This window comes from Paramisgurnus dabryanus, chromosome 23 (assembly GCF_030506205.2).
Source record: "Paramisgurnus dabryanus chromosome 23, PD_genome_1.1, whole genome shotgun sequence".
Lineage (NCBI taxonomy): Eukaryota > Metazoa > Chordata > Actinopteri > Cypriniformes > Cobitidae > Paramisgurnus > Paramisgurnus dabryanus.
Window position 1 is genome coordinate 6,440,881 of NC_133359.1, and position 27,044 is coordinate 6,467,924.

The window sequence follows — 27,044 nt, forward strand, 5'->3', positions numbered from 1 at the left end:
AGAGGCATCAGATGGCCAGGTGGAGTCTGAGCGGCCGTTTGGCTCAGTTTCTTTCCACACTAAAGGAACTGTCGCTTATAAGAAGCAATCACTCTGGAAATGTACCTGCTGTTAGAGAAGCACTGTATGCCGGGGAAAACTCAACAGTTCGGCCATACAATGAAATACCTGGGCTATGGAAGAACAGTCTGGCAAATCTCTATACTTTTTGGAAAATGGATGGATTTAGGAATATTCATCGGATTATGGTGCACAATTTCAATATGTTTGGTCCTATTTACAGGTAATATGTCATTTTTGGGGGTTTGCTTTACTGCATGAGCATATACAGGGAGTTGGGAAAACTGGAAGATCTTGACTTCAGAGCTGGAAAAAGTCTAGAACATTTCTACAGTGAATTCCAGAATGACCAGTTATCCCACATGGAAAAATAGTATACATTAGTATTTACTATAGTAAACTGTAGTTTAATTATAGTAATTACTACACTTTATTAATGTGCACTACTCTATTCTGTAGTATCGACTATAGTGATTTGACAAACTGTGGTATAGTATTTAATATATTAAACAGTAGTAAATTGTAGTATAACTACTAAACTTTATTAATGTATACATTATTCTGTAGCATTAACTACATTGCAAAAAATGATTTTCAAGAAAAAAAAATCTTAGTATTTTTGTCTTGTTTTCAGTAAAAATGTCAAAAAATTCTTAAATTAAGATGCTTTTTCTTGATGAGCAAAACGACCCAAGAAAATAAGTCTAGTTTTTAGACCAGAAATATCAAATTTAAGTGATTTTGTGCATAAAACAAGCAAACAAATCTGCCAATTGGGTAAGAAAAAAAACAAAATTTTTTCTTAAACACTGAATTCAAGAATTATTACAGAAAAATTTGCTTACCCCCTTAGCAGATTTTTTTGCTTGTTTTATGCACAAAATCACTTAAATTTGATATTTTTGGTCTAAAAACTACACTTATTTTCTTGGGTCGTTTTGCTCATAAAAAAGGCATCTTAATTTAAAAAATTTGTGATATTTTTACTGAAAACAAGACAAAAATACTAAGATTTTTTTTCCTAAAAATAATTTTTTGCAGTGAACTATAATGAATTGACATACTGTAGTAAATACTGTAGTATACTTTAATATTTACTATGGTAAGATTTAAAACACTAGTTTTTAGATATGGTTTGATAAGGTTAAAAACACTATAGTATCTTTTACTATAGTATCTGTGAATATTAAACTATACTACAATAGATTTGTGGGATTGATTTTTGTGAGTGATTTAAAAAATATATCATAGTCTATTGTGTATTCAGGGTCCGCACACATTCTGGTTCTTATATTTTTATTTATGATTGGATTATTAATTATTATGATGATTAATAATATTTTAGTCCATAAATTCTTCCAATCAAATATTATACAAATAGTGTTAACAATAAAGTACAATAAACCTGAACATAATAATTGAAATGATTTTTTCACTATTGCCATTGCTAAGATTTTTGTGGCATGGGATACACTTTGTACAGTATCCAAATGGGTAAAATACTATAGAGAGCAATAATGTACTTGGTTGTTTGGTTGTTTCCCTGATATCGGCCGCCTACAACCTCTTTCAATCTGAACAGGGAAAAAGTTGGATACTATGAAAGTGTGAACATCATCAGACCTGAAGATGCTGCTATCTTGTTTAAAGCCGAGGGTCATTATCCCAAAAGACTCAGGGTGGAAGCGTGGACCTCCTACAGGGATTACAGGAACCGCAAATATGGCATACTGCTCAAGTAAGCATCATATTTTCTGTAAGTGATTTGAGGTTTTCTGGAATTTTCTTTAACACTTAAATTTGTTTTATCGCAGAGATGGAGAGGACTGGAAACATAATAGAATCATTTTAAACCGGGAGGTCATTTCTCCAAAGGTCCAGGGCAACTTTGTGCCTCTGCTGGATGAAGTCGGTCAGGACTTTGTGGCCCGTGTTTATAAGAAGATCGAGAGAAGTGGACAAAATGAATGGACCACAGATCTGTCCCATGAGCTCTTCAAGTATGCACTGGAATGTAAGCTGGGTTCTACAAATAAAGGCTGTTTTACTTCTTTTTTTGGATCATATAGTGCATGTACACTTAAATATTAACGGGACACTCCACTTTTTTGAAAATATGCTCATTTTCCAGCTCCCCTAGAGTTAAACGTTTGATTTTTACTGTTTTGGAATCCATTCAGCCGATCTCCGGGTCTGGAGCTACCACTTTTAGCATAGCTTAGCACAATCCATTGAATCTGATTAGACCATTAGCATTGCGCTAAAAATATTTCCTTTTAATGGCAGGGGACTATTTTCGGGCAGTGCGTAATATCATTGCGCCTCCTACAGCCATGTTACAGCAGCAACAGTAATAATTCCTTGATTATTATGCCAGAATATAGTTCCTAGGCATATCGGCCTAGAAAATCACAACTATTAATTTTCTGTCTGTCTTAGTAAACGATGTAACTACAGAAGAGTCAAGTTTTAAACAGGAAAAATATCATAACTCTTTGGTTATTTTTTCGCGCAATGCTAATGGTCTAATCAGATTCAATGGATTATGCTAAGCTATGCTAAAAGTGATAATGCCAGACCCGGAGATCGACTGAATGGATTTCAAAACAGTAAAAATTAAACGTTTAACACTTGGGGAACTGCAAAATGAGCATATTTTCAAAAAAAAGTGGAATGTCCCTTTAAATAGCCCATGTGATTTTATCAAGTGTGAATATAAGCATAAATATTAGTCTCACGTCATCCATTTCTGGTCTGTTTCTGTCAGCTGTGAGTGTGGTGTTGTACGGCGAGCGCTTGGGTCTGCTGCTGGACTACATTGATCCGGATGCCCAGCATTTCATCGACTGTATCACCCTCATGTTTAAGACCACGTCCCCTATGCTGTACCTCCCGCCGGCTTTGCTTCGTCGCCTAGGGGCCAAGATATGGAAAGACCACATTAACGCCTGGGATGGCATCTTTAACCAAGGTAAAAGAGCAACCGATGTGTACAGAAACACAATGGAATATAAAAGGAAAAAACATGAGTTTTTTCATAAATCATGACTCGATGACACACTGAAGCCACCAAGCATGGCCCCGCCCCTGACACAATTGCCAGGTTGTAGGTATTAGAAAGTTGAGAGAGACTGCAGCTTTCCCGTGAGGGGCGTGGTTTTAGCGCCGAAAGCGGACACGCCCAGCGTTTGAGAATCACTAAATACTTTTCATATAAATATTTGTCAAATACAGTGCCAAATCAGAGCTAGCTGGCATAAACTTGTCTGCACCAGCATCCATATGACTGATTTGTTAAATAAAACAGCGGATCGATGCATCCAGAGAATCTACAGGCAGCTGAGGAAAGCTCCTGAAGCCGATGGGAAGTATCCAGGCGTGCTGGCCAGCCTTCTAATGTTGGACCAGCTGTCCATTGAGGACATTAAAGCGAGCATCACCGAGCTGATGGCTGGAGGGGTGGACACAGTATGCTAAATCATCAACCTTAAATCCTCATCTCATCCATGCTTTCAAATAAATTTTTATGCGTAATTGTAAGACTTCTGTGTGTATAGACGTCTATTACGCTGCTGTGGACGCTGTACGAGCTGGCCCGCCACCCAGACCTGCAGGAGGAGATCCGGGCGGAGATCTTGGCTGCTCGTGTGGCCTCTAAGGGTGACATGGTGCAGATGCTCAAAATGGTTCCTTTGCTTAAAGGAGCTCTGAAGGAAACTCTGAGGTATGTGAAGTTAAACATTATTATGTTAAAAAAAGGGTAATCATTGATTTAGGTCCAATTAAAAAAACTGTCTTCTTTAAGGTTACATCCTGTTGCAGTAAGCCTACAAAGATACATCACTACAGACATTGTCATTCAAAATTACCACATTCCAGCTGGGGTATGTACCCATCACTGATGGAAATGACTAAATAAATTGATGAAAATGTTTTTGTATTGTATAAATGTATTCTCTATTAAACAGACATTAGTTCAGCTTGGTCTCTATGCTATGGGTCGTGATCATCGGGTCTTCCCGCATCCAGAGCAGTACCGGCCATCTCGCTGGCTTAGAAACGAGAACCACTACTTCAGGAGTCTTGGCTTTGGGTTCGGCCCACGCCAGTGTCTCGGTCGCAGGATCGCAGAGACAGAGATGCAGCTCTTCCTTATTCATGTATGTTTCATTTCAAATCTTTATTCTCTTGGAAAAGCATCAATTCACAATGCACTTATATTACATATATACATATATTTTTTTATATTTGAGCTTTAATTTTGAATTAAAATACATAAAATAAGATGATATATTAAGGAGTAGCATATGAAATCATAATCTTTTAGAAAATTCCTGCACCTCCTGCTTTAGTCTCTCATGGTGTCCCCCAAGGTTCAGTTCTCAGCCCTCTTCTTTTTCTAATGTTTACGTTTCATTTTAACCAGATCATTTTGCAGTATGGTTTTATGTTTTATTGCAATATGCAAATCTGTTTTACCTGATCAGCTCAGCATTACAACCTAACTACAAATCTTAATTTTGCTATTTGTGATCTCGTATGTGTACAGATGCTGGAGAACTTCAAGTTTGAGAAGCAAAGACAGGTGGAAGTAAGAAGCACGTTTGAGCTGATCATTCTTCCTGAAAAGCCCATAATGCTAACAATCAAACCACTTCACAGAGGCACATAGCACAGCTGTAAACAGGAAATGATGTCACTAGAATGCTGACCTTTATGGACAGCAGATTCAGTATACTATTAGTCAAAACTTTGGACTAAATTAATGTTTCTCATGATCCTAAAGATATTATGATTTAAATGTTTATGCCTAAATGTTTGAAAATGGACTTTAAAAACACGTATAACTTTATTCACTTAACACATTTTTATTTTATTTAAATTGAACCAAAGGCTAAAATGTTGTTTTACTAGAAGTAAAACTAGATGGTGAAAGATAGTAACCAATACAGAAAACAGCATACTATTATTGTAGAAAACAGTAATAAAAAAGAATGAACAGGGGTTCAAAATTTTGACTGGTTTCTCCAGATGTCTTATTGTTTTTTAACTATAATTATTGCAAGAAATGTTTTAATTTTCCACATCTTCCCCCTTACACTTTGGATCAATACACTCTAAAAAAACAAACGGTGCTATATAGCACCAAAACTGTTGCTTTGGATCGTAACCATAGAAGAACCGTTTTTAGTGCCATATAGCACCGGTGAAGCACCTGTGTAGAACCATATAGTGCTTTGTAGAACCATTTGTGGTGCTATAGTGGTGCTATATGGCCCCTATATGGTTCTACACAGGTGCTTCACCGGTGCTATATGGCACTAAAAATGGTTCTTCTATGGTTACGATCCAAAGCAACAGTTTTGGTGCTATATAGCACCGTTTGTTATAGATTAAGAAATACATTCAAATATTTAGATATTTTTTTAGTAAAGGTGGCTGGAATAAAGTTCTGACATTGTACCAGCATTTATATAAATACATTACACTTTTGTGATGTATTATTTCATTAATAAAAAAATATTATTTTGAGAAATAGTTTTTAAATACAGGGATATGATGTCGTAGTTTTTTAATACAGTGATATGACGTTGTCACTTCAGAGGGTCCAGTTGTCCATGTCGAACACGCCCCAACACAGAGTCAGTCACACTTTTCTATTAGAAAATTAAATAATAATGACTTTTTTTATAGATGAATACAGTTAATGTGTTTTTATGAACTATGTAGAAATGTTTGATATTAAGGCCGAAGTATGGCAAAAAAATTTTACGCGTATGCTCAGAAGAGCGCCCACGAACTGTTTTTAAAACCCCATTGGCAGATTTCTTTGCTTGTTTATGCACAAAATCACAAAAATTTGATATTTTTGAAAAATGTAAGAATTTTTAGATATTTTTACTGAAAACAAGACAAAAATACTAAGATTTTTTTTCTTGAAAATCATTTTTTGCAGTGTGTGCATTTGACCATGCGCGTACGTTCGCATACACGTAAAAACAGACTATACTCCGGGCTTTAAACCTGTACATAACTCACCATGGGCAAGTCATGAAAAATCATGGTTGATGTTCTGGCAAATCCATGTTCATATTCACTTAGGCTGATCAACATCTCTTGTTTCTCTTTACCCCACTGTTTGGAGATCTCTTTAAGCTGAAACACAATAAACATACACAACAAAAATGCTTATGTATTCTAACTACCGGTACAAACATACAATCAATTTTGGACTAATTTTGTGGAGTTTCCTTGATGCAACAACAGCATGAAATGGTGCTACTGTCTCTGGAACATCTCTGGATTGGCTAATTCAGTCGTCACATTTATAAATATTGACTTTTTACGTACTGTAGTTGTGTACCTATTCTGTCATATACTAATAAAATAAAATAAAAACTCAAAACAACTCTTGTCAATGTGTTAGCATGTAAGATATCCCTTTTTTATAAATACAATTTTTTTTTACCTTTGCCTCTTTAGCAGATCCTCTCTAGGAGAAAGACCTCGACAATATCAAATAATAAAATAAAACCGATCCAATCTCAGGCCTGGACTCAAACTCACATGATCACCATAACCACCAAAAACACTCACCACTACACCAACCCATAGTTTACTCAAGAAAAATATATTGTAAAAGCAAACCTGTTGCTCCAGTGTCTGGATTCGACCCTCAGCTCTTGCCAGCTGTGTTAGTAACTCTAGCTTCTCACTGTCTGAAAGAGGCTGATGAGACTGAGGAAACCAATAAATAGTTTGAACACATTTGTTTCTTAATACTGGTATTATTCAGTGCACTGTCAGAAAAAATGGTCAAAAAATTCTCCCTAGCTGTCACTGAGGCGGTGCCCCTTTTAAAAAGTACACCCTTGCACTTCAAAGGTGCATGCTGGTACCAAATGTATACATATCTGTATCTACACTGCAAAAAATGATTTTCAAGAAAAAAATCTTAGTATTACAAGTCATAAAAAACAAGCAACCACAAAAAAAATCCACCAATGGGGTAAGCAAAAAAATCTTGAACATTTTTCTTAAACACTAAATTCAAGAAAAATTAGCTTACCCCATTGGCAGATTTTTTTGCTTGTTTTATGCACAAAATCACTTAAATTTGTTATTTTTGGTCTAAAAACTAGACTTATTTTCTCGGGTTGTTTTGCTCATCAAGAAAAAGCCTTCATTTAAATTTTTTTAGATATTTTTACTGAAAACAAGACAAAAATACTAAGATTTTTTTCTTAAAAATCATTTTTTGCAGTGCATATTAGGAACTTTTTAAAGAGTACTGCCCCAGTGACAGGTTAGGACCATTTTTTCTGACGGTGTGTAGAGACAAGAGCAGGTACATGCTAGTACATTGCCAAATGCATAAATGATATTCAATGTAATGATGTTTACCTGTACAGGCTGTTGAATGATAACAGGAGGAGGTTGATTTCGGAGTCTGTCCAGTTCTTCTCGAAGTCGAGAGTTTTCGGTTACAAGCACAGCCTCGATCTCTCTCATCTTGTGCTCTTCTTCTATACAAACACAGCACAACTACGGTTCTCAATACTGTATATTAAATATACTGGCTTATGACATGCCATACCATATTTTACAAACTATATGTCGCTCGGATAAGTCGCATCAGTCAAAAATGCGTTTTGAGGAGGAAAAAACATACATAAGTCGCAGTGGACTATACGTCGGGTTTATTTAGAAGATGATTTCACAAAATCCAAGCCCAAGAACAGACATTTCTTCGCACCTGACTATAAGTTCCAGGACCTGCCAAACTATGAAAAAATATGGTGTGACTTATAGTCCGGAAAATACGGTAATTTTTTTTCAATGAATGACACCAACCACACGAACCACAAGGTTTTTGATAACAACACAATTCCGGATTTTAGCGTGTGGTGAACTTTAAGAATTCCGACGTGGGTAAAAGACACACCTTTATGTTTCATGGGTTTCTTCTTTTCTGAATTCTCTTTATTTCTCTTTCTTAATTTGGTGTCCAGTAGCTTCTCCATTTTATCAATGACCTGCTCAGTAAATTTGGAAAAACACACATGTTAGCCTGACATTTGGGACTTTGAAATTAACCATAATTGTGACCCTGAACCACAAAACCAGTCATAATACATTCAGACATACGTTTTTTAAATTGAGATTTAAACATCATCTGAAAGCTGATAAAAAGTTTGTTAAGATAGGACAATATTTGGCCAATACACAACTATCTGGAATCTGAGGGTGCAAAAAATCTAAATATTGAGAAAATCGCCTTTAAAGTTGTCCAAATGAAGTCTGGTACACCTTTGCACCTAAAGAGTTCATATTAGTACCTCAGAGGTACATATTGGTACCAAAAATGCATATTAGTATCTCAAAGGTACATTTTGATACCAAATATATACCTTTTTAAAGGGTACTGCCTCAGATAATTGGCTATATATTTCAACCATATGTTTTATAACAGTGAACTGTGCTATTTAAAGGAAAACACCACCGTTTTTCAATATTTTACTATGTTTTTACCTCAACTTAGATGAATTAATACATACCTATCTTTTTTCAATGCGTGTAATTTTAATCTTTGTACAGCGCTTCTTGAATGTGTTAGCATTTAGCCTAGCCCCATTCATTCCTATGGCTCCAAACAAAAGTTTTATTTTGTGCCACCATATTTACTCGTGTAACTACTCATGAAACAGTCTTTAAATAGGGAAAACATCGAAGTGTTTGTTGGCTTCAAAATTCATCCCTGTTTGGATCCTAAGGAATGAATGGGGCTAGGCTAAATGCTAACACATTCACGATGCGCTGTACAAAGATTAAAAGTGCATGCATTAAAAAAAGATAGGTATGTATTAATTTGTCTAAGTTGAGGTAAGAACATAGTAAATATTGAAAAACTGTGGTGTTTTCCTTTAACAGACTGGGTCACAACTGATGTACACACACTTTTTTTGGGTTATAACAATATATAATATAAAAACAGCATATGGTTTAGTAGCTAGATACCTTATCCTGTTGGCGAATTGTATCCTCCAATGCAGCTATCTTACTGACACGAGCCTCATATTTCTTTAACACGGCCTGTTGTTGCTGATGGGCTCTTTGCAACTGAATAAACTCTTTTTCAACGTCATTCTTCTGCAATTAACAACAGAAAAAACTCAAATAACTGTGCATAGACTAAAACCGCCAGCAATGCCACGTTTGTTTAATAGCATTAAGCATGCACGGGTCATAAGTTTGAATCCCCTGTGAACTGATCAAAAGTTGCTTTGGATAAAAACGCCTGCCAAGTGTAAACTCTCGACGTTAAGACGTCTTCTTGCCTTGTGTGTCAAATGGCAACAAACTCAATGACCCAATTCAATCAATGATTTTAAGAGGAAACCATTAATGCATTTGATACAGCATTTCCTTACTGCCAGCAAACATCACTTATGTGTGCCAGTCAATGGACCCCCTGAGTCTACAAGAGGAAGCTGCCAACTGCCGGTTCAGTAAAGGAAGATCATAGTAAAACTCACCCTGATCAGCTCGTTCTGAAGCTGTTGGATTCGGTCATTTTGGACAGCGGCCCGGCTGCTTTCACTCGCCAGCTTAAACTTCAGAGAAGCTACAACAGAAGTAGAAAGGCTATGTACCTTTGAGATACCAGTATGTACCTCAGAGGTACCAATATGCACCTTTTAGGTACAAAAGCCAACTTTTTGAAAAGGAACCGCCCCAGTGACAACTTTTGTACCTTCTTGTACCCTTTTTAGTGTAGTACATTACAAAAGAATCAATATATACAGTATTTGTATTATTTCAAGTAGGATTTTAACATTTACATAGTACATACTAAACAGTAATAGTAAAGTCTAATGTATATTATGTCGTATACAACACCAACAGTGCACAAACATAACTTTAAAGGATTAGTCCATTTCCTAAAAAAAATTTCAGATAATTTACTCACCACCATGTCATCCAAAATGTTGATGTCTTCCTTTGTTCAGTCGAGAAGAAATTATGTTTTTTTTTTGAGAAAAACATTCCAGGATTTTTCTCATTTTAATGGACTTAAATGGACCCCAATACTTATTAGGTTTAATGCAGTTTAAAATTGCAGTTTCAATGGTCTTATCTAGCAAAACGATTGTTATTTTTGGCAAGAAAAAAAGCCCTTTTAAACCACAACTTCTTGTCTTCCTCTTGCTGTGTGACACGCCAGCGTGTCACGTGTTACATATATGAAACTCACATTTGTGGACCATTTTAAACAATAAACTGACACAAAGACATTAATTAGTATCATTCGACATACAACATCGTCGGAGCGGTCCTCTTTTTCCACACTTGTAAACACTGGGGCGTAGTTTCGCATACGTCATCCGTGACCTCTTGACGTGATGACGTATTGCGTAAGGTCGCACTGGCGCATCACAGGACCGGAGATAGACGAGAAGTTGTGGTTTAAAAGTGCATATTTTTTATTTTTCTTGCCAAAAATGACAATCGTATCGCTAGATAAGACCCTTATGCCTCGTTTGGGATCGTTTAGAGTCTATTGAAACTGCAATTTTAAACTGCATTAAAACTGTTAAGTGTTGGGGTCCATTAAAGTCCATTAAAATGAGAAAAATACTAGAATGTTTTCCTAAAAAAACATAATTTCTTCTTGACTGAACAAACACCGACATCAACATTTTGGATGACATGGCGTTGAGTAAATTATCTGGATTTTTTTTAAGAAAATGGACTAATCCTTTAAACCCAACATTTCATGGGTTTTAGGCCGTAGCTGTATCCCTTTTAGCCAAAACCCTCATCTGACTACTAATGAATGAGTGGATTTGAAAAGAAAAAGTTGAAAAATGCGTTGGATATTGTATAGTTTCTTATACGATGCAATGTCATTACAAACTCTCCATAGTGTTGTATTTAATGTTGTAAAAATCCCAGTAGGTTTTGAATACAAAACTTCTGTATTTACCAAATTCAAGACCGCTGAATGATGGATTCTGAACTAATCTGAAAGTCAAACCGCTTTAAATGTTTTCGCAAACATCAACAGTTTGGCCGTGACACAGCAGAGATGTTTTCGGAGAAAACATTCCAAACGTTATCGGACGCAAAGCAATTCCCATGCAGAGGAAATTAAAGCCTGCGTTTGCTTTGAAGGCCTCAAAGGTCTTTAACATGTCCTTTAAATAGAGCCTTGTGTGTGTGTGTGTGTGTGTGAGGGACACATGCTGTCCTTCAGCAGATAAGACGGCGAGTGCTTATCAGATTCCTTTAGCTAAATGAGAAGTTTTATCAATCCTCAACACAGCTGTGAGGATATGAAACCTGTGAGGATTAGTTTAACTTCATTTATTCTTCATAAAGTCAGCAATATAGAGATGTGTGTACATCATTTTTCTCTTTATAAGATCAGTTTGCAGGTCATTATTAAAAAACAAAATTTGGGTTCAGGTAATGTTAACTGGTAAAGTTAATAATACGATTATAACAGGAGAAACTATACCGATCCGGTCAGCAATCTCAGTCTTGGTCATGACGTCGACATCTGTATCATCCAGTAGGGTGCGGCCCAGGTCCTGATGCAGGGAGAAGTCCCGCCTCAACTGACTGTTCTCAGACTCCAGACTGCTCACCTGAGAGCGCAGGACGATGATGTCATCTGCCATCTTATGCATAGCTGTACGGTAGTTCTCCAACTCCTATAGGAAAGCATTACATTAGCAGTGCAAAGTTCATGGGTTTGATCCCAGTGTACATACATGCTGATAAAATGTATGGACTAGTATGTCACTTGGTTTGGATAAAAGCATCTAGCATAAATGTAAATGCAAATTTTAAACAATATCCATGAGTGGTAGTTACAACACACTGCCACTAGGGGGAATCAAAGTCCTGTTATTCGATCAAGGTGTCTGCTTGGGCACGGGGACCTCACGGTGCCAAAACAGGATTAGATGGTGTCTGTTTTCATGCAACATTTGTTTGCAGCTGCAAATTTGACATTGATTTTAAATGCTACGCCTAAATGCTTTTAGAGATGAAGAGAGCGTGGTTAGCCGTCTGTGCAACAATAGCTTGACTCTTACTGCAGTACAATGCAATCGATTCCCAGACTTGGAGCCGCAGGCAGTGAGCACACAGAGATCTGCCAGGTCAAAGGTGTTCATATTTCTTCAAAAGTGTTGGATCCAGATCAAAACATAAAGACAGACAGTAATATCTATATATATAAGCCAGACAGCTGGAATGATATCACTCGAGCTATTTAAAAACAGTAAAACAAGGGATGTCTTTATCTAAAGCATTGTGATGTCGTCTACAGATCAGGGGCATTTTGGGAATCTGTGTTGCATTTTCAGACATACTTTTGTGTTATCCGCATGTCATGCGACACGCGAGGGACGCTTCTCCCCTTTCATTTGGGGTCAATGTGCATAGGATGGGGGTTTGACTGAATCGGGGCCGTCAAAATGGGAGGGGTGGAAGAGACAACTCCAATCTGGGCCAGAGTGTGCGTGTCTCCCTAGGGTCATCTGAAAGAAATTGAGCGCTTAATTGAAAGGGCACACGTGCAAGGTGAGAATGATGATCGGTGATGAGATGGGACCCGTAGAGGGGCGGAGATGAGGGGGGGAGGTCATCCAAATCCAAAGAAAAGTGAATGGAGTGAGATTGGTCCCCGCAGACGGCAGAAGATCGGGGCCTTGGTGAAGAGACTCCATACGATCACATTATAAAAACATATGTGTCTCTCTTTCTCTCTCTCAGCGGGGTGCACTGCAATGATTCTGTGGTGATGATGAGAGCCAAGAAAAGCCAATACTGTATTTCCATTTTATCATCCCTTCGAATGAAAACAATAGACGAGGTCACCTTGAGATGGGAGCCAAGGGCTTTCTGTTTGAAGTCAACTATAGTGATGGGAATATTCATAAATCAAATCATATTTGAACTTGTATATTACACAATGTATCGATCGCTAAATAAGCTTAATATGAATCGTTTCCCCTTCAAAAGACATATATTGGGTAACTTTAATAATGGATGTACTGTATGTGCTTTGTCAGCCTGATCTCATGACAATCTGTGTTATAGTCATGGAAACTTTGATCACTTTATCCGTGTTCATGTCACGGAATTCAGCTTTTTTCCATGCCGGGAGCCTGGATGTCTTTTCCGTGTCACTCCTACGGATCTCTTGTGTCATTTTATGTATTGTTTTCTCATTGTTTTTTTACTATTTTCTTACAATTGTCGCTTGAGGTTGGGGTTAGAATCACTTTTTGTTACATTTTTAAACATCGTAACCCAAACCGCAACTCTAGGCGGGAATCGTTTTAAAAGGGGAAGAAAAACATTTAGAAACCAATACATAAAAGTCCCATGGGTCCTTGAAATCCTTGAAAGTTTGTGAATCTGGGGGGGGGATTCAAAGCTCTGGAAAGTTTTTGAAAATATACATACATAGATGCAGGTCATTGAAAGTGCTTGAATCTATTCTATTTTTAAGTTTTCTGGAATAAAAATCCATATTATTTCCTGTGTATTGTAGGATAATATCATACAAATTCTAGACTTTTACAGGTGCTAAAGTGTTTGCTTTTAATGCTTATATCTTCTGTATGCGAATGTTGATTCATACCAAAATGCTTTTTTGCATAGTTATGTTTGACACATGAAAACCTCTTGGGTTACGTATGTAACTGTTGTTTCCTGAGAAGGGAACGAGGTGCTGCATCTTCCTTGCCATACTTCCTGCGTCCCTGCACGCCGTCTTTGGCAATATTTCAGATAGCGATATACTTCCTGGCTCCTGCGTCACCTTGTCTTTGTCATTAAGCCTCACCATTGGTTGAATTTGATATACACATTCAGACGCACTTGATACGCCCGGAGGCGTCCCCAAAGTGTCACCACAGTGACGCAGCGCAAGTTCCCACAAAGGGAACTGTAACAATGTATCTTTAAAGAAAACACAATGTAACCTTGCTCTCACTTGAAATATGTCCCCACATTTTGTCCTTGAATTTGAGGGTATTGGACCTGGAAAGTCCTTGAAAGGTCCTTGAATTTGAAGTTAAAAAAGGTGTGGGAACCCTGAAAGTACATCCTAACCCAAACACAGAATCTAACCACAAGCAACGATTTGAAAATAGAAAAAAACAATGAGAAAACAATACCGTACATAAAATGAGTGACACGGAAAAGAAATCTGTGCTTCTGGCACGAAAAAAAGCTGAAATCCGTTTCCATTAGATCATGTTGGCTTTGTAGAGCTTCACCATGTTAAGCTCCATATAAGAAGATAACATTTTAACATTAAAAATAATTTTAAAAAAAATCTGAAGAATATACATCTGTAATGGCACGAGGAATAAATTACGCTAATTTTAATTTTTGGGTGAACTACTCCTTTAAGAGAACGAGACTGATCAATCTAAGAGAGAGAAAGCCTGCATAATTATTCTGCGCTGTCTGTAACAACTTTCGCCCAGATTGTGCCATTATTTCGATGGGCATCCACTTTGTTGCATTGTATTATTGCGGTGTCATTGATTTCAGATTTACCCTTCCTGTCTGAGTGGGAGATTCAAGCTGGTATAACCTATAATGTGGTTGTCATAGATCGGACGGCTCCCTTCACATCACAGTCGGCCATTTACTAGTTCATCCTGGCTCCAGACTGAAGTGGGCATAAGAGAGGACGGGTGCGGCGATGACCAGCATTGTGATGAGGATGTGCAGGGTGGCAGAGCCACTAAAGAAGCCACTGCCCCCCTTTACATTACATGTTGATGATCAAGAGGACTTTCTGAGGGGGGTGAAGAATTTCTGGGATATCTTAAAGAGTTCACCCAAAAATCTTTTACGTACTCACCCTCATGTTGTTACAAACCTCTTTGTAGTGTTGAACACAAAGGAAGATATTTTATGCAATGTTTGTAACCAAATGTTTTTGAGCACCATTGACATCCATAGTAGTATTTTTTCCTACTATGGAAGTCAATGGTGCTTCTGTGTCCTGCTTTAAAACAAATATCTTTGTTTGTGTTCAGCAGAACAAAGAAATGCATACAGGGTTGTAACAACATGAGGGTGAGTAAATAATGACATATTTTTTATTTTTGGGTGAACTATACCTTTAAGCATATATGGGTGATTCTCACGAAACCATTGAAACATCACGGCACTAATGATTTTAGCTATAAAATGTGTAATATAGTAATATTAAAAAGCATCAGAATTAACACAATACTGTGTTCTACCTTGCACAATGTTGTGATTTCAACATAAGAATTTATAATTTGTCAATTTTATCTCATTTTCTGCTGAAATTCTCATTACCGCAATGTGTCCGGCTGTGTTTGAACATGCGTTATGTTGTAATTTAATCAAATTAACACAAAAATATTTAGAAAAAAAATTTATGGATGTTTTGCTAGACTACTTTAGATGACAGAAAAAATATTTACTGAATATTCATGTATAATAATAATGAAGAAAAATTAGGAAAATGATGTGTCCATGCCTGATGTTCTCATCCTCCGCAACACTTTTTGAGAACAGTTTAAGCACACATACAGAATTTTAATAAAGTTTGATTTTGAGTGACCAAGCACATGGACCAGTTACTTCAAGATGGCTACCAGGTAAGATCATTTTTTTACAGTTATTTGAAATATTGTCTTGTCAGAATGCTTACACGACATTTTGATTATCATTACCGCAACAGATGCTTATTAAATGTTAATTTAATTAATAGAAGCATAATACTTTGATTTTAAATGCATGTGCAGAATCTCCAAATTATGTTCTTTCAGGTTTGTCATGTCATTTTGAAAATATGTCAGTGTTGATATTTTCTGACTGTTGCGGTAATGAGATATTTTAGGACTAATTTTTTTAATTATGTTACAAAAAGTGTTAAATGATAAGTAAAAGTGTTTAAATTAATGTTCCCATTTACTCCAGACTTTGTTTTCAATGTCTGGTGGGAAAAAAAGTAAATTTAAGCAATTTTTACATTTTCATGCTTGACATTTTTAAAACCAAGTTTTTGTGAGAATCAACCAAATAATGTGATCTACCGTTGTGATACTTACTTTGGTTTGATGTTCAGTGACTTCAGTCGCCTCCTGATCATTTTGTAAATCAGGTGCAGGGAGACTAAAAAATAAAAATAAGGCCACAAATGAGATCACTGAACTGTAACTAATGTAATAACCCCTAATGCGATTATCTTTAACCTGTGGTGCAGTGGATGTACGTCAAAAGTTCGGTTGAGCAGAGGGTTTGTTTTTTCCTGTCTTGTGGATTCGGTCTTGATCGCAGTATTTGGCTTTTTGTTGTTATGAAGGTACTCTGACAGGATACTGGAAATTGCATCATGTGACGGGAAATCATATAAATCCCTTTCCAACTGTGTAGAAACATAAACAGACAAAATCGTATGTTAAATAATATGATCCTAACACAATGCAGTGGAAATAACTGAATGCCAATCTCCAAATCCTCAAATTACAAATGACATTTATTACACATATTAGTGTCAAAGATGATGATGATTAACTATATTGAAAACACCACAGTAACTGTGCTTTTATAGACGGTTTCAGCAGTAACAACATAAACAAGCGGCTTTCGTGGTCCTCACGAACTTACAGTAAACTCCGCGAAGAATAAATAACAAAAAAGTCCTTTTAAAGTAGTTTATTTATATAGCAAGCAAATTAAACAACACGTAGATTACATAGGAACCCAAAACATTTGTTATTTTCGACGAGGTATTTGTTTAAGAGTTCAGTTTCAGCAACTAGTCAGACTATTAAACAAACCGGAAGTAAAGTTTAGACCAGATGCTTTTCGCGTTACCGCACTATAAATAGTGACTAATAGTATATTTAAGTTAAAAATTTTACCAGTACATTTTTTTTGTATTTGTATTTGTATGTATTAGTTATAAAGCACATTTCAATACAACCAAAGTTGTCCAAAGAGCTGAACATTAAAATAGACATAAAATTCAAGGCCTAATTAAAATATCAAATACAAAACATAACACATATAACATAAAACATATACACATCTAGATCTTAAAGAATGCCATATTTAGGAGATAAGCTTTTATGAATGATTTAAAACTAGCGGTACTGGTGGTAACTTTTTTTTTTGGACTAAAACTCAAGATCTTGGTGTTGCTATAGCATAATGATATACAAGTTGAACTACAGGAACATTATTATCAGGGTTATTATATTTTTTTAAATTTTGTTTATGTTTTATTTTAATATTAAATTAAATTAACCATTATGTTTATATTTTTAGTTTTCATGATAACTTTAGTTTAGTAATTTTGCTATGAGCATTGCCATTTTTTGATTTTTTTATTTATTTATTTTTTTACCTAATTTTGCTATGTATGTTTCATTTTATTTCAGTTTGTTAATAATTATTTAGTTAATAATATTTTGTGCCTCAGCTTAAACTTTTTTCAGACTATTGCTAAGGCAACATTTTAAGTTTTTGTGTTTCGACAAAAATGTTGGCCTACTTTTAAGGTATATTTTAATTAACATATATGTTTTTTATTAGTTTTGCTTTTAGTTAACAACAAAACCATGGTCATTACATAACATTTCTTTAACCAACAATATAAAATTCAACACAGAATGTGCAAATAACATGAAATAGACATGCTTTAATATCAAAAAACCTCCAGTACTTACAGAGCGTGTCACTGGCCTGTAATACTTGTTCATTTTCAGAAAAGCATACACTGTAAAAAAAATTCCGAAATTGCAGCTGGGTTGCCGGTAATTTACCGTAGATTTACATTTATGTTTTTTCCTGGCAACATTTTGTTCAAAGTTAAATGAAAATTAAACATTTACAAGTCTTTATCTTTACAGAGTAAAACTAAAAAACAGCATCAAGCAAAACATTCTGGGAAACAAAATCTTGACCAAAAAACAGAAAAAGGTTGATGATTATTTCTGGTTCCCAGAATGCTTTGCATGAGGCTGTTATTGTATAGTTTTATTCTGTAAAGATAAAGACTTGTTAATATTTGAAATTTATTTAACTTTGAACAAACTCTTGCCAGTAAATAACATAAATGTAAATTTACTGTAAATTACCGGCAACCCAGCTGCAATAACATTGAAATTTCTAAGGAATTTTTTTACAGTGTAGTAATACACAACATGTGCATATAAAATCCAAAAAGTCGCAGTTGCCAGGTACCAAACAACCCCTCTATAACTACAGTACCACCAGCCCACCTTGTTCAAACATACACTCCCTTGTGTATTCCTCTCGGAGTACAAGATCACTCAACAAGGACCACCACTTCTTCTCAATCCTAGCAAAATCCTTCATAACAAAAGATAAGATCTGTTCTGAGATCAGCCACTTAAGTCCATCAGCATCTGCAGACAGCTTACCGTATCACCTGCAGACTCATTCTGTGTTTTCTGCATTAGTCTGAAATGTTGTGAGCTCTTATCAGGAATATTAAAAGGGTTACTGGAAAACACAGAGCTCTGAGACCGGGTTACCACAACACAAATCCTGCCTAGCAACTTTTATATCTGCTTTATACACTGACGACACAGTTTACATGCAGTCATACAATACAATACTACACAACAGTACAAATGTTTGACAAATGTAAAGCAACAAACATTATCCTCACACACTCCTCACATTAAAAACCCACTCACTCTTGGACCTATGCATTTTTTATTTGATTTTCATAATATAAATTCCTTATGAAGTACATGATTATAAGTTTCAATACAATTCAAGTGCAATACAAATTACATTTCTGAATTTGGAAGATTCAAAAGTTTTCAATTATACAATTTGAAAAACTCAAGTACTCCACTTAAATAAAAAACACCAGTGAAAATATTGACTTTCTACTTGGATTATTTTTTTGTTGTTTAAGTTCTTGTAAATTTTACTTTTTTTTAAAGCCTTTTTAATGTTGTCTAGAGTGACATGATAGGCCATGTTAAATCAATATTAGTGAATGAAAAGGCTCTGGTAGCAGGAGATTGATGAGCAGTGACTCTTATTGACCTGTGTTCATGCTGTGAGCTGCTTGTTCCTCATTCTGAACACAGCAAGATACCCGTCCATATCTGAATACAATATGTGTTTCTCTCCCCATGCCAAAGGTTACTGCTCATTCATATTCATTCAGCATAAATCATTTGGAAGATTATCTGACAATATTTTTTGAATAGTAAAGGACACTTTCTAGTTTATTTAAAGGAGTTTGATGTGCAATTTAAATTTACAACTCTTATTCAATGTATATAATTAATTAATGCGTCCATCCTTCACAAATTAAATCCAAACGGCTCCAGGATGATAAACAAAGGTCTTCTGAGGGTAATCCGCGCGGTATTGTTGTAGAAATATCCATATTTAAAACTTTATTAACGAAAATAAATACCTTCTGGTAGCGCCGCCATCTTAGTCGCGTCCACATTCAGGATGAGAGCTTACGCAGCCTACGGAGGCTACTCTGCTGCTCTGTGCCCCCACCCTCCGAATTTGTCATACGTCACTAAGAAAAGTGCGTACACTACGCTAATACTCTCTCCTGAATACAGAGGAGTCTAAGATGGCGGCACTACCGGAAGGTATTTATTTACGTTTATAAAGTTTTAAATATGGATATTTCTACAACAACACCGTGCGGATTACCCTCAGAAGACCTTTGTTTATCATCCTGGAGCCGTTTGAATTTATTTTGTGAAGGATGGATGCACTTTTTTGGACTTGAAGGTCGTGGACCCTGTAACATTACATTTAATCAACTGAAAGATCTAAAACATTTTCTAAAATATCCGAAAATGTGTTTGTCTGAAAAACGATGGACATATGCAACTCGGACAGCTTGGGGGTGAGTAAATCATGGGTTTAATATCATTTTTGGCCGAACTATCCCTTTTATGCGTTTTTGATTGACGCGTTTTGATGACAAAATAATTATTTTGAATTGAAACAATATTTGACTAAGGGGCCCCTAAGGGGCCGTTCACATATAGCGTCTTTTGCATGCTCAAGTTGGTTATTTCAAATGTAGCCGCACGGGTTGAGACATGCACGTGGTGCGACACACTCGGTTGTCCAGGCACATCCACACTGCATCAAGTTAAAAATATCTAAACTTTTCAGGTCATGTGATAAAACCTATGCGCCTAGCATTTTCCACGCGTTTTAGGAACGACATGTGAACGGCCCCTAAGGGACCCCCTGTTGAAGACCTATGCTATATAACATGTATGCATCATCATAAAACAATCACTCAATAAACAAGTCACGTAAACATGAATCATCTTTTTATTAAAAAATGTAAATGTAAAAATAGAACCATAAGTTTTTGTGGAAGAGTGTCAATCAGCTCTTTGAGCTATTTCAATAAAATGCATACAATATATTGTAAGAATCAAAACAAATCAACTTAAGTTGATATAGTAAGTATGAACAATATCTTCTCCTTCCTTACTCAGCTGTTCGTCAAGATAAGCAGACGGCAATGCAACACAACCAACATGACTACATATCCTACCAATAACTTAATTTGGTAATGCAAGTTACTGACGTTACTGTTTCGCCTAAAATGCTATAAAAACCAAAAGTAGTGGTTAGACATGAAACATGAAAAAGTCTATTGAAAAGGGTCCCTCAGTTCCTTAAGTTTGTCAGATAGCTGTTTCTCCAAAATCTCCAGACTTCTTTCCTTTTCTTTTGCAGCTCTTCGAAGGCCATTGGACTTGGAGATTAAGGTCAGTTCTCCTTGCGACTCAGCTTTTTCTGCAATGTGATCAGCAGACATAAGGAGGACCCTAACATCCTCCTCCATTCTCTTCTTTTTGGCTTTTATCTCTGCAATCTCATCCACTAGTTCTTTCCTTTTCAGTGTCTTTTGTTCTTCTTGCTTTAATCGTCTTTGTTCATCAAGGTACATGTGATATTTGTGCTTAGCCGTGGCTGCTGAGAGGAGTAGCTCCTTTGTGTAGACTACGTTGAGCAGCCCTCCAACACTTTGGACATGGTCACAGATAACTTGATGGGCAGTCAATGAACGTTCTTCTAGGTTATCCACCATCATCTCCTTGTTGATAGAAATCCCTCTATCGGCAGAAGTTTGACCATGTGAAATGATCAGGATAAGTTTTACTACCTCCCAAAGATGTTGATACTCTGCTCTGCTTGATAAACGTTCGTGGTAGAATTCATCCAACCTTTCACTTCCAGGATTAAATTTCCTAAAGTATTCTGGCACCCACATCAGGTCGTGGTCATAGAAGTGACCGAGCTCTTTGAGAATCTCATCACAATATTTCTCTTCGATGCGTCCAGTTTCAACAAGGAGCCGCAGAATTGTGGTGAATTTTTGGGTGCCCTCCTCTTTGTTTTCAATGAGCACCCTTGGATCCAGGACAGACAGACTTCTCACAAGAAGATATTTGAGGGGAGACTTTTCCAAAAGCATGGAGACCATCTTCAGCAAAAACAACTGGCAGTTCTGCCTAAACTCCAACGTCAGTCTCTCAGCACCAGAGTCCTCCAGGACTTGCTCCGTGTTGAATCCCACTTGCAGTTTGTTAACATCCATGTGGTTGACCGGGTTGGCATAGTCGACCTCAAGAAGCTTTAGGGTGGTAGTTGCATTCTTCATAACACTGGGCTCGATAAACTTTTCCATTAGACTCCTCAGCATATCGGTGAGATGCCCACTCAGAAATGGCAGCATGGGTTTGTCAGTCTGGTACAACCTCAAAAACGGTGTGATCTCCTGAGCCACCATGATAAAGAAGTTGAGCTTTGCCGGAAAAAGGTCATCTTGGACAATCATCTTGGCAGTCCTGAAAGACTTAGTAGATGGTTCTGTTACAGTTTTTGCTTCAATAGCATTGATGTACATTTTTAAAGAAGGCAAAATTTGAAGTGCCCGCTCAGCCACCTCCACATTTTCCAGCCATCGATCATTACAGAATTCAAGTGGGAAGCTTGTGAAACCGGTGACTTCTGTATAATCCTCCCTACAAACTGGAAAATCCTTGAAAAGCCAGTTAAGGCTTGTGAGAGCACATTCCAGATCCCAGTCTGTGGATACACATCCTTCTCTAAAGGAATTGTGTAGTATATGCAAACCAAAACTTCCTACATTTAGCATTTTCTTGCCTGTTTGGTCTTCTATATTTTGCTGGGCCATGGAGAAGATCTTCAAATTCACATTTGGACCATCCATCGACAGCTGAATCAGGTTTTGGAAACCAATATCCGAACACACAGTCTCAACCATCTGATATATCGGTTCTGCGGTGTAATGAGACATGAAAAAAGATGTGAGATACCTTGAGGTCACTTTATTTCCGTTCCAGAATCTCAAGTATGTGTCGAGCTGGCATTTTTTCAATTCTTGATTTAGACACTGATCAAACTGAAGTACATAACCGGACTCTTTCTTGGCATCGGTCTTCATTAGTGAAGAGAAATAAGGAGCTATTCCAAATACAGTTAGGTATGCCGCTTTATTCTCCCCGCAACTAAACTGGTTTGCTATGGCACTGTCAGGAAACATTGCTCGGAAAAGGTCCCCCACATCCTCACAAGATTTGTAGGAATAGTGGCTGGTGACCACTTTTATTGCCCAGCATATTTCTGCTTTAAGTGAAGGATTAAAGCAGTTTGACTGGTGTTCATTAGATGAACCTGGGAATAATAAAGATGGATCTCCTATTGATACTTCACCGGCTGATTCAAGTTTACAGACTCTTGCCACACTGCTGCTTGATGGTGTGAATGTAGCCGTGCTGCGGGATGAATCGCTTGTCTGCGGAAAAAAATCTTCAAATAAAGATCCTGGATTCTGTAATCTTCTCATCAGATCTTGGTGCTTTTTTCCTAAATAACACAAAAAACAGTGAAATGCTTTAAAATGTACTGTTAGATGCTGAAAATCAGCTAGCTAGTCTTGTTGCTGCATGGGATGATGTATTTTTGTAGGCCAACCCAGAAATAAGCTTCACATGCGTTCCCTCAACAAACGTCAATGGGATTTTTTTACAGGCTTTCGGATTATTGCAAACAGTGAGCTCTGTGATCAACACAAAAATATGATACATGCTTTTTTCCATCAAGAATCTTTACAAATGAACACAACTTTTATTTTTTTTAATGTCTTAATTCGTTTACTAGAAATAAAGAGCTAGCCTTACAGTGGGTTCACACCAGCCGCGTTTGAGGCGTCAAATTCGCGTCTACCGCGGCTAGTTTGTCGCTTGAACATTTTGAGTTTACTCGCTTCATTCACGCGTGAAATTCTAGTCAGAGACATTCACGCGGAAATCCGTGTCATGGGAGGGGATTCTGCGACTCCGCTTGCTTCCTGTAATCACGTCACTACCAAGCTCCTGAATGGTTAACGCGGCACATTTTTCCACCAAAGCTCAACATTTTCAACTTGCGCGTTTTCCGCGGCAATGCTCAATTTGCGCCATTTGAGCTAACTAAACACGCGAATGAGGTGGAATCGCATCTAAGCACCACGCTAAACGCCTCATTCGTGCCGCAAGACCTCCAATGTAAACGCGTCTTTACATTGACTTAACATTTAAATCACTCGAGCTTGACGCCTCTAGCGTGAATTGTCTGAAAGCAGCATTAGGCTATAAGCAAACTACACCATGGTAACTTGACCGCAACGTCAGCACCACCAAGCTTCCGAAAACTCTTTCAAAATTTATTAAAAACATATATTCCCAGATAAGGAATGAGAGATTTTTTCAAGGATTTTCTATATTTTACTTTGTTCTTAACTCAACTTAGACAAATCAATACATACTCATCTTTGCTCGGCGCACAGTAATATTGACAGAAATTTGAGTGAGAGGGGGAGTAGTCAGAAGTGATGACATTACTGTGTAGAGGTCGTAGTGCTGCAAACTAAGTGCTTTTCCGCCATACAATATAGTTCTCATTTTTTACCTGCTTAAAAAAATTACCGTTTTATTTTGTGCCACCATACTTACTGGTGTAACTACTCATGTAACAGTCTTTAAATAGGGAAAACATGGTGTTTGGTGGATTCTAAATTCATCCCTGTTTGGATCCTAAGGAATGAATGGGGCTAGGCTAAATGCTAACACATTCACAACGCTCTGTACAAAGATTAATTGTACGCATTGAATACAGATAGGTATGTATTAATTCATCTAAGTTGAGGTATGAACATAGTAAAATATTAAAAACGGTGGTGTTTTCCTTTAAGAATTTGTGCTCACGATGTACTTTATTCGGCCACATTATGAGACGCAATTGCGCTACTAGAGTTTACACATCAAGAGCTCTGATCTCTGAAGGGACTTGGGAATGATCGCTTCCGATTGGATATGTGAGGGATGGCCACTTTTCTATCCCATGGCATTGACAAGTTCAGAAAACTGTAAGCCGGGCAACTCTTTTCAACTGTAAGTGATATTAAAATATGTTCATCATGGTTAAATTATACTCCTTTAACAATACTCGAGTAATGTATTTGCGTGGCTGTTATTAGTACTGTTACGTCACAAATCAACAAACATACGGGTCACGACTAAAAAACATAGCGGATGTTACTGTTGGAATGTTCGGAATGTATGCATACTGCATTTAACGACCAATAAGTATATAAGTTAATGTTACTTCATCGAATGCAGTAGGGGGTTTTGTAAGAGCTAACGCTAACGTTAATGCATTCAGCAATGAAATGCGCCGCTGCATGTTGCTAGGAGACAAAAAGTGCAACTAGCGTTAGCAAAACAGCTGTGAAATGTAACTCACCTAACATTATTATATACTATAACACCAAATTATTGACAACTTTATGGAATCAAAATCGCAATCGTGCTGGTATTTACTAAACCCTTTGAATCTGTACGTCAATGGCATAAGCACCGTAACGTTAGCCTGTTGTTAAATTCTCCGAGGCTTAAACTTACCTTTCACGTGGCTCGACAGCGCAGCCTCTCCCATAGTGTAAAGCTGCAGGTCCTTTTTGCAGACTGTACATGAGGCAACTCGAGGATCTGGTCCTTGTTTCAGCCACAACTTGTATTTTTCATTATCAAGCCAAAGAACATTGAAGCGGCAACCGCCCGGCATGTTGTCATCTCAAAAACACGCGCAGACTCACACAGGTCTGCAGTGCACGCGAGACACGAAATGTTAAAGGGATAGTTCGCCCAAAATGAAAATTCTGTCATCATTTACTTACTCTGTCTAAATACAGACCTGTACATTTCTTTGTTCTGATGATCACAAAGGAAGATAATTTGAGGAATGTTTGTAACCAAAACGATGAGCCCCATTCACTTCCATAGTAGAAAAAAGAATAGCCTAGTATGGAAGTAAAGGGGATTGGTTTCATGATTGGTTTGGTTTCATTGCACCAAATCAATAACATCACTTATTTAACACCAAATCAAACTATTTTGTATAGGCTACATGTTCTTGTTATGTAAGACCTATGAAATTTTTACCTTAACAATGTATGTGTACATATCTGTCTGTCATGTGCAGATGAGTCTGATTGTCTTATGAGGAACAATATACTACTGCTCATAGCCACGTATGGTCCAATAACAATATGCAATTAGTTTAGCACAAAAATGGCTTTGTTTTGGAAAAAATAGATATATTTTGAGAAGTAACTATTGTATGAGTTTTTATTACCTCCATTAAAAACAATGTGAAGTAATCAAAATGATTTACACAATTTCTCTCTGAAGCATCATTCCTCTAAGTTGTATTGCTATGGCAACACTGCCATCAAGAGAAATTCACAGCTCCACAAACACTTGACCATGTGAAAATTGCCTGCCAGTCAGCTGAAAAAAAAAACTAACACACTCAACACAAAAGGACTGAAAACGAAACGAATAAAATGTTTATAATACTTATTAAAATAACTACAAAAAAAAAGAATATAATTAAGCGTTTTCCTTTTTTTTATTGAGGCTAAGTTTTAAAATATTAAACAAAATAAGCCACATCCAATAAGGTAAATATTGCTCCTCCATACTGACTACTTTATTTCCTAATAAATTATTCAAGCTGTCCTTGCAGATCCTTGCTCCTCGAAGATAAGCGCGAATAAGAAAATCTCTCTCGTTTCAATGTGTGCCCAGTTTAATCGAGACAGAAAGTGATAATTTCACATTCAGATCAGAAGAACATTTTGTACCTCACGCTCGGCTGCGCATATACATCGGATGAAAGAAGATTTTAGTGAGACAAAAGGCTGCCCGAAATAGCCCCCTTTACCCTCATTCACAATTCCCTACATTAGGAGCGAATTCCAAACCGAAGTGATTATCCCTATGCCCTATTCCCTTTAAAAGGCAATTTCACAAGACTTTTTAAAGTTGTAAAATAAATCTTTGATGTCCCCAGATGACAAAAATGTGCCGTTTTGGATGTGTCATTTTAAATGCAAATGAGCTGATCTCTGCACTAAATGGCAGTGCTGTGGTTGGATAGTGCAGATTAAGAGGAAGTATTATCCCCTTCTGACATCACAAGGGGAGCCAAAATTCAATGACCTATTTTTCACATGCTTGCAGAAAATTTACTGGGTTGATCTTTTACACATTTTCTAGGTTGATAGAAGCACTGGAGACCCAATTATAGCACTTAAACATGGAAAAAGTCAGATTTTTATGATATGTCCCCTTTAAAAATTAGAACTCTTGATGTGTAAACTCTAGAGAAAGTTGTGCAAATGTCTCATACTGTGGCCTATTAGAATATAATTGTCAAATAGAGCAATGAAAAAAAGCAATTTTCTCCTTTGCTTGAGCGATTGTTTATACGGTGTCCCCTTCCCGAAATGCCCTTTAAAGGGCACAAAACGCTGTTTGGAATTCATCCTAGCTTTTCAAGGCTGGATTTACACTGCAAGTCTT

The 27,044-nt window shown here is 36.9% G+C and overlaps 3 protein-coding genes across 3 annotated transcripts in view; 1 reads left to right on the top strand and 2 right to left on the bottom strand.

The window, feature by feature from the left end:
* Positions 1-8: 8 nt before the first annotated feature.
* LOC135781589 (cholesterol side-chain cleavage enzyme, mitochondrial-like) lies at positions 9-5,180 on the top strand. The gene is made up of 9 exons (XM_065292166.1): positions 9-283; positions 1,643-1,798; positions 1,875-2,074; positions 2,828-3,031; positions 3,368-3,528; positions 3,618-3,784; positions 3,866-3,944; positions 4,029-4,220; positions 4,610-5,180. The coding sequence occupies exons 1-9, from the start codon at positions 12-14 to the stop codon at positions 4,730-4,732; spliced, it is 1,554 nt and encodes a 517-aa protein (XP_065148238.1). The 5' UTR covers positions 9-11; the 3' UTR covers positions 4,733-5,180.
* A 241-nt stretch (positions 5,181-5,421) lies between these two features.
* Positions 5,422-27,044, bottom strand: part of ccdc33 (coiled-coil domain containing 33) — a 56,504-nt gene continuing 34,881 nt past the window's right edge. The window contains exons 6-15 of the mRNA XM_065292432.2: positions 16,326-16,498; positions 16,182-16,245; positions 11,582-11,777; positions 9,597-9,685; positions 9,079-9,210; positions 8,006-8,096; positions 7,465-7,586; positions 6,709-6,798; positions 6,100-6,216; positions 5,422-5,717 (exon numbers count right to left, since the gene is read on the bottom strand). Of these exons, the coding sequence (XP_065148504.1) occupies positions 5,655-5,717; positions 6,100-6,216; positions 6,709-6,798; positions 7,465-7,586; positions 8,006-8,096; positions 9,079-9,210; positions 9,597-9,685; positions 11,582-11,777; positions 16,182-16,245; positions 16,326-16,498 (1,137 nt within the window). The 3' untranslated portion in view covers positions 5,422-5,654. The remainder of the gene's footprint in view (positions 5,718-6,099; positions 6,217-6,708; positions 6,799-7,464; positions 7,587-8,005; positions 8,097-9,078; positions 9,211-9,596; positions 9,686-11,581; positions 11,778-16,181; positions 16,246-16,325; positions 16,499-27,044) is intronic.
* Positions 20,438-25,283, bottom strand: LOC135781587 (uncharacterized). The gene is made up of 2 exons (XM_065292164.2): positions 25,080-25,283; positions 20,438-23,004 (listed from the first exon to the last, which is right to left on the bottom strand). Exons 1-2 carry the CDS (start codon positions 25,240-25,242, stop codon positions 20,762-20,764), a joined length of 2,406 nt encoding a protein of 801 aa, XP_065148236.1. The 5' UTR covers positions 25,243-25,283; the 3' UTR covers positions 20,438-20,761.

Bases quoted from the DNA above. Each gene is read 5' to 3' on its own strand.
- LOC135781587 (XM_065292164.2), bottom strand. From the start codon at position 25,242: ATGCCGGGCGGTTGCCGCTTCAATGTTCTTTGGCTTGATAATGAAAAA. The intron at 23,005-25,079 runs GTAAGTTTAAGC...TGTGTTATTTAG, and splicing joins GCTGTCGAGCCACGTGAAAG to GAAAAAAGCACCAAGATCTG.
- LOC135781589 (XM_065292166.1), top strand. From the start codon at position 12: ATGGCCAGGTGGAGTCTGAGCGGCCGTTTGGCTCAGTTTCTTTCCACA. The intron at 3,032-3,367 runs GTAAAAGAGCAA...TAAATAAAACAG, and splicing joins GGATGGCATCTTTAACCAAG to CGGATCGATGCATCCAGAGA. The intron at 3,529-3,617 runs GTATGCTAAATC...CTGTGTGTATAG, and splicing joins TGGCTGGAGGGGTGGACACA to ACGTCTATTACGCTGCTGTG.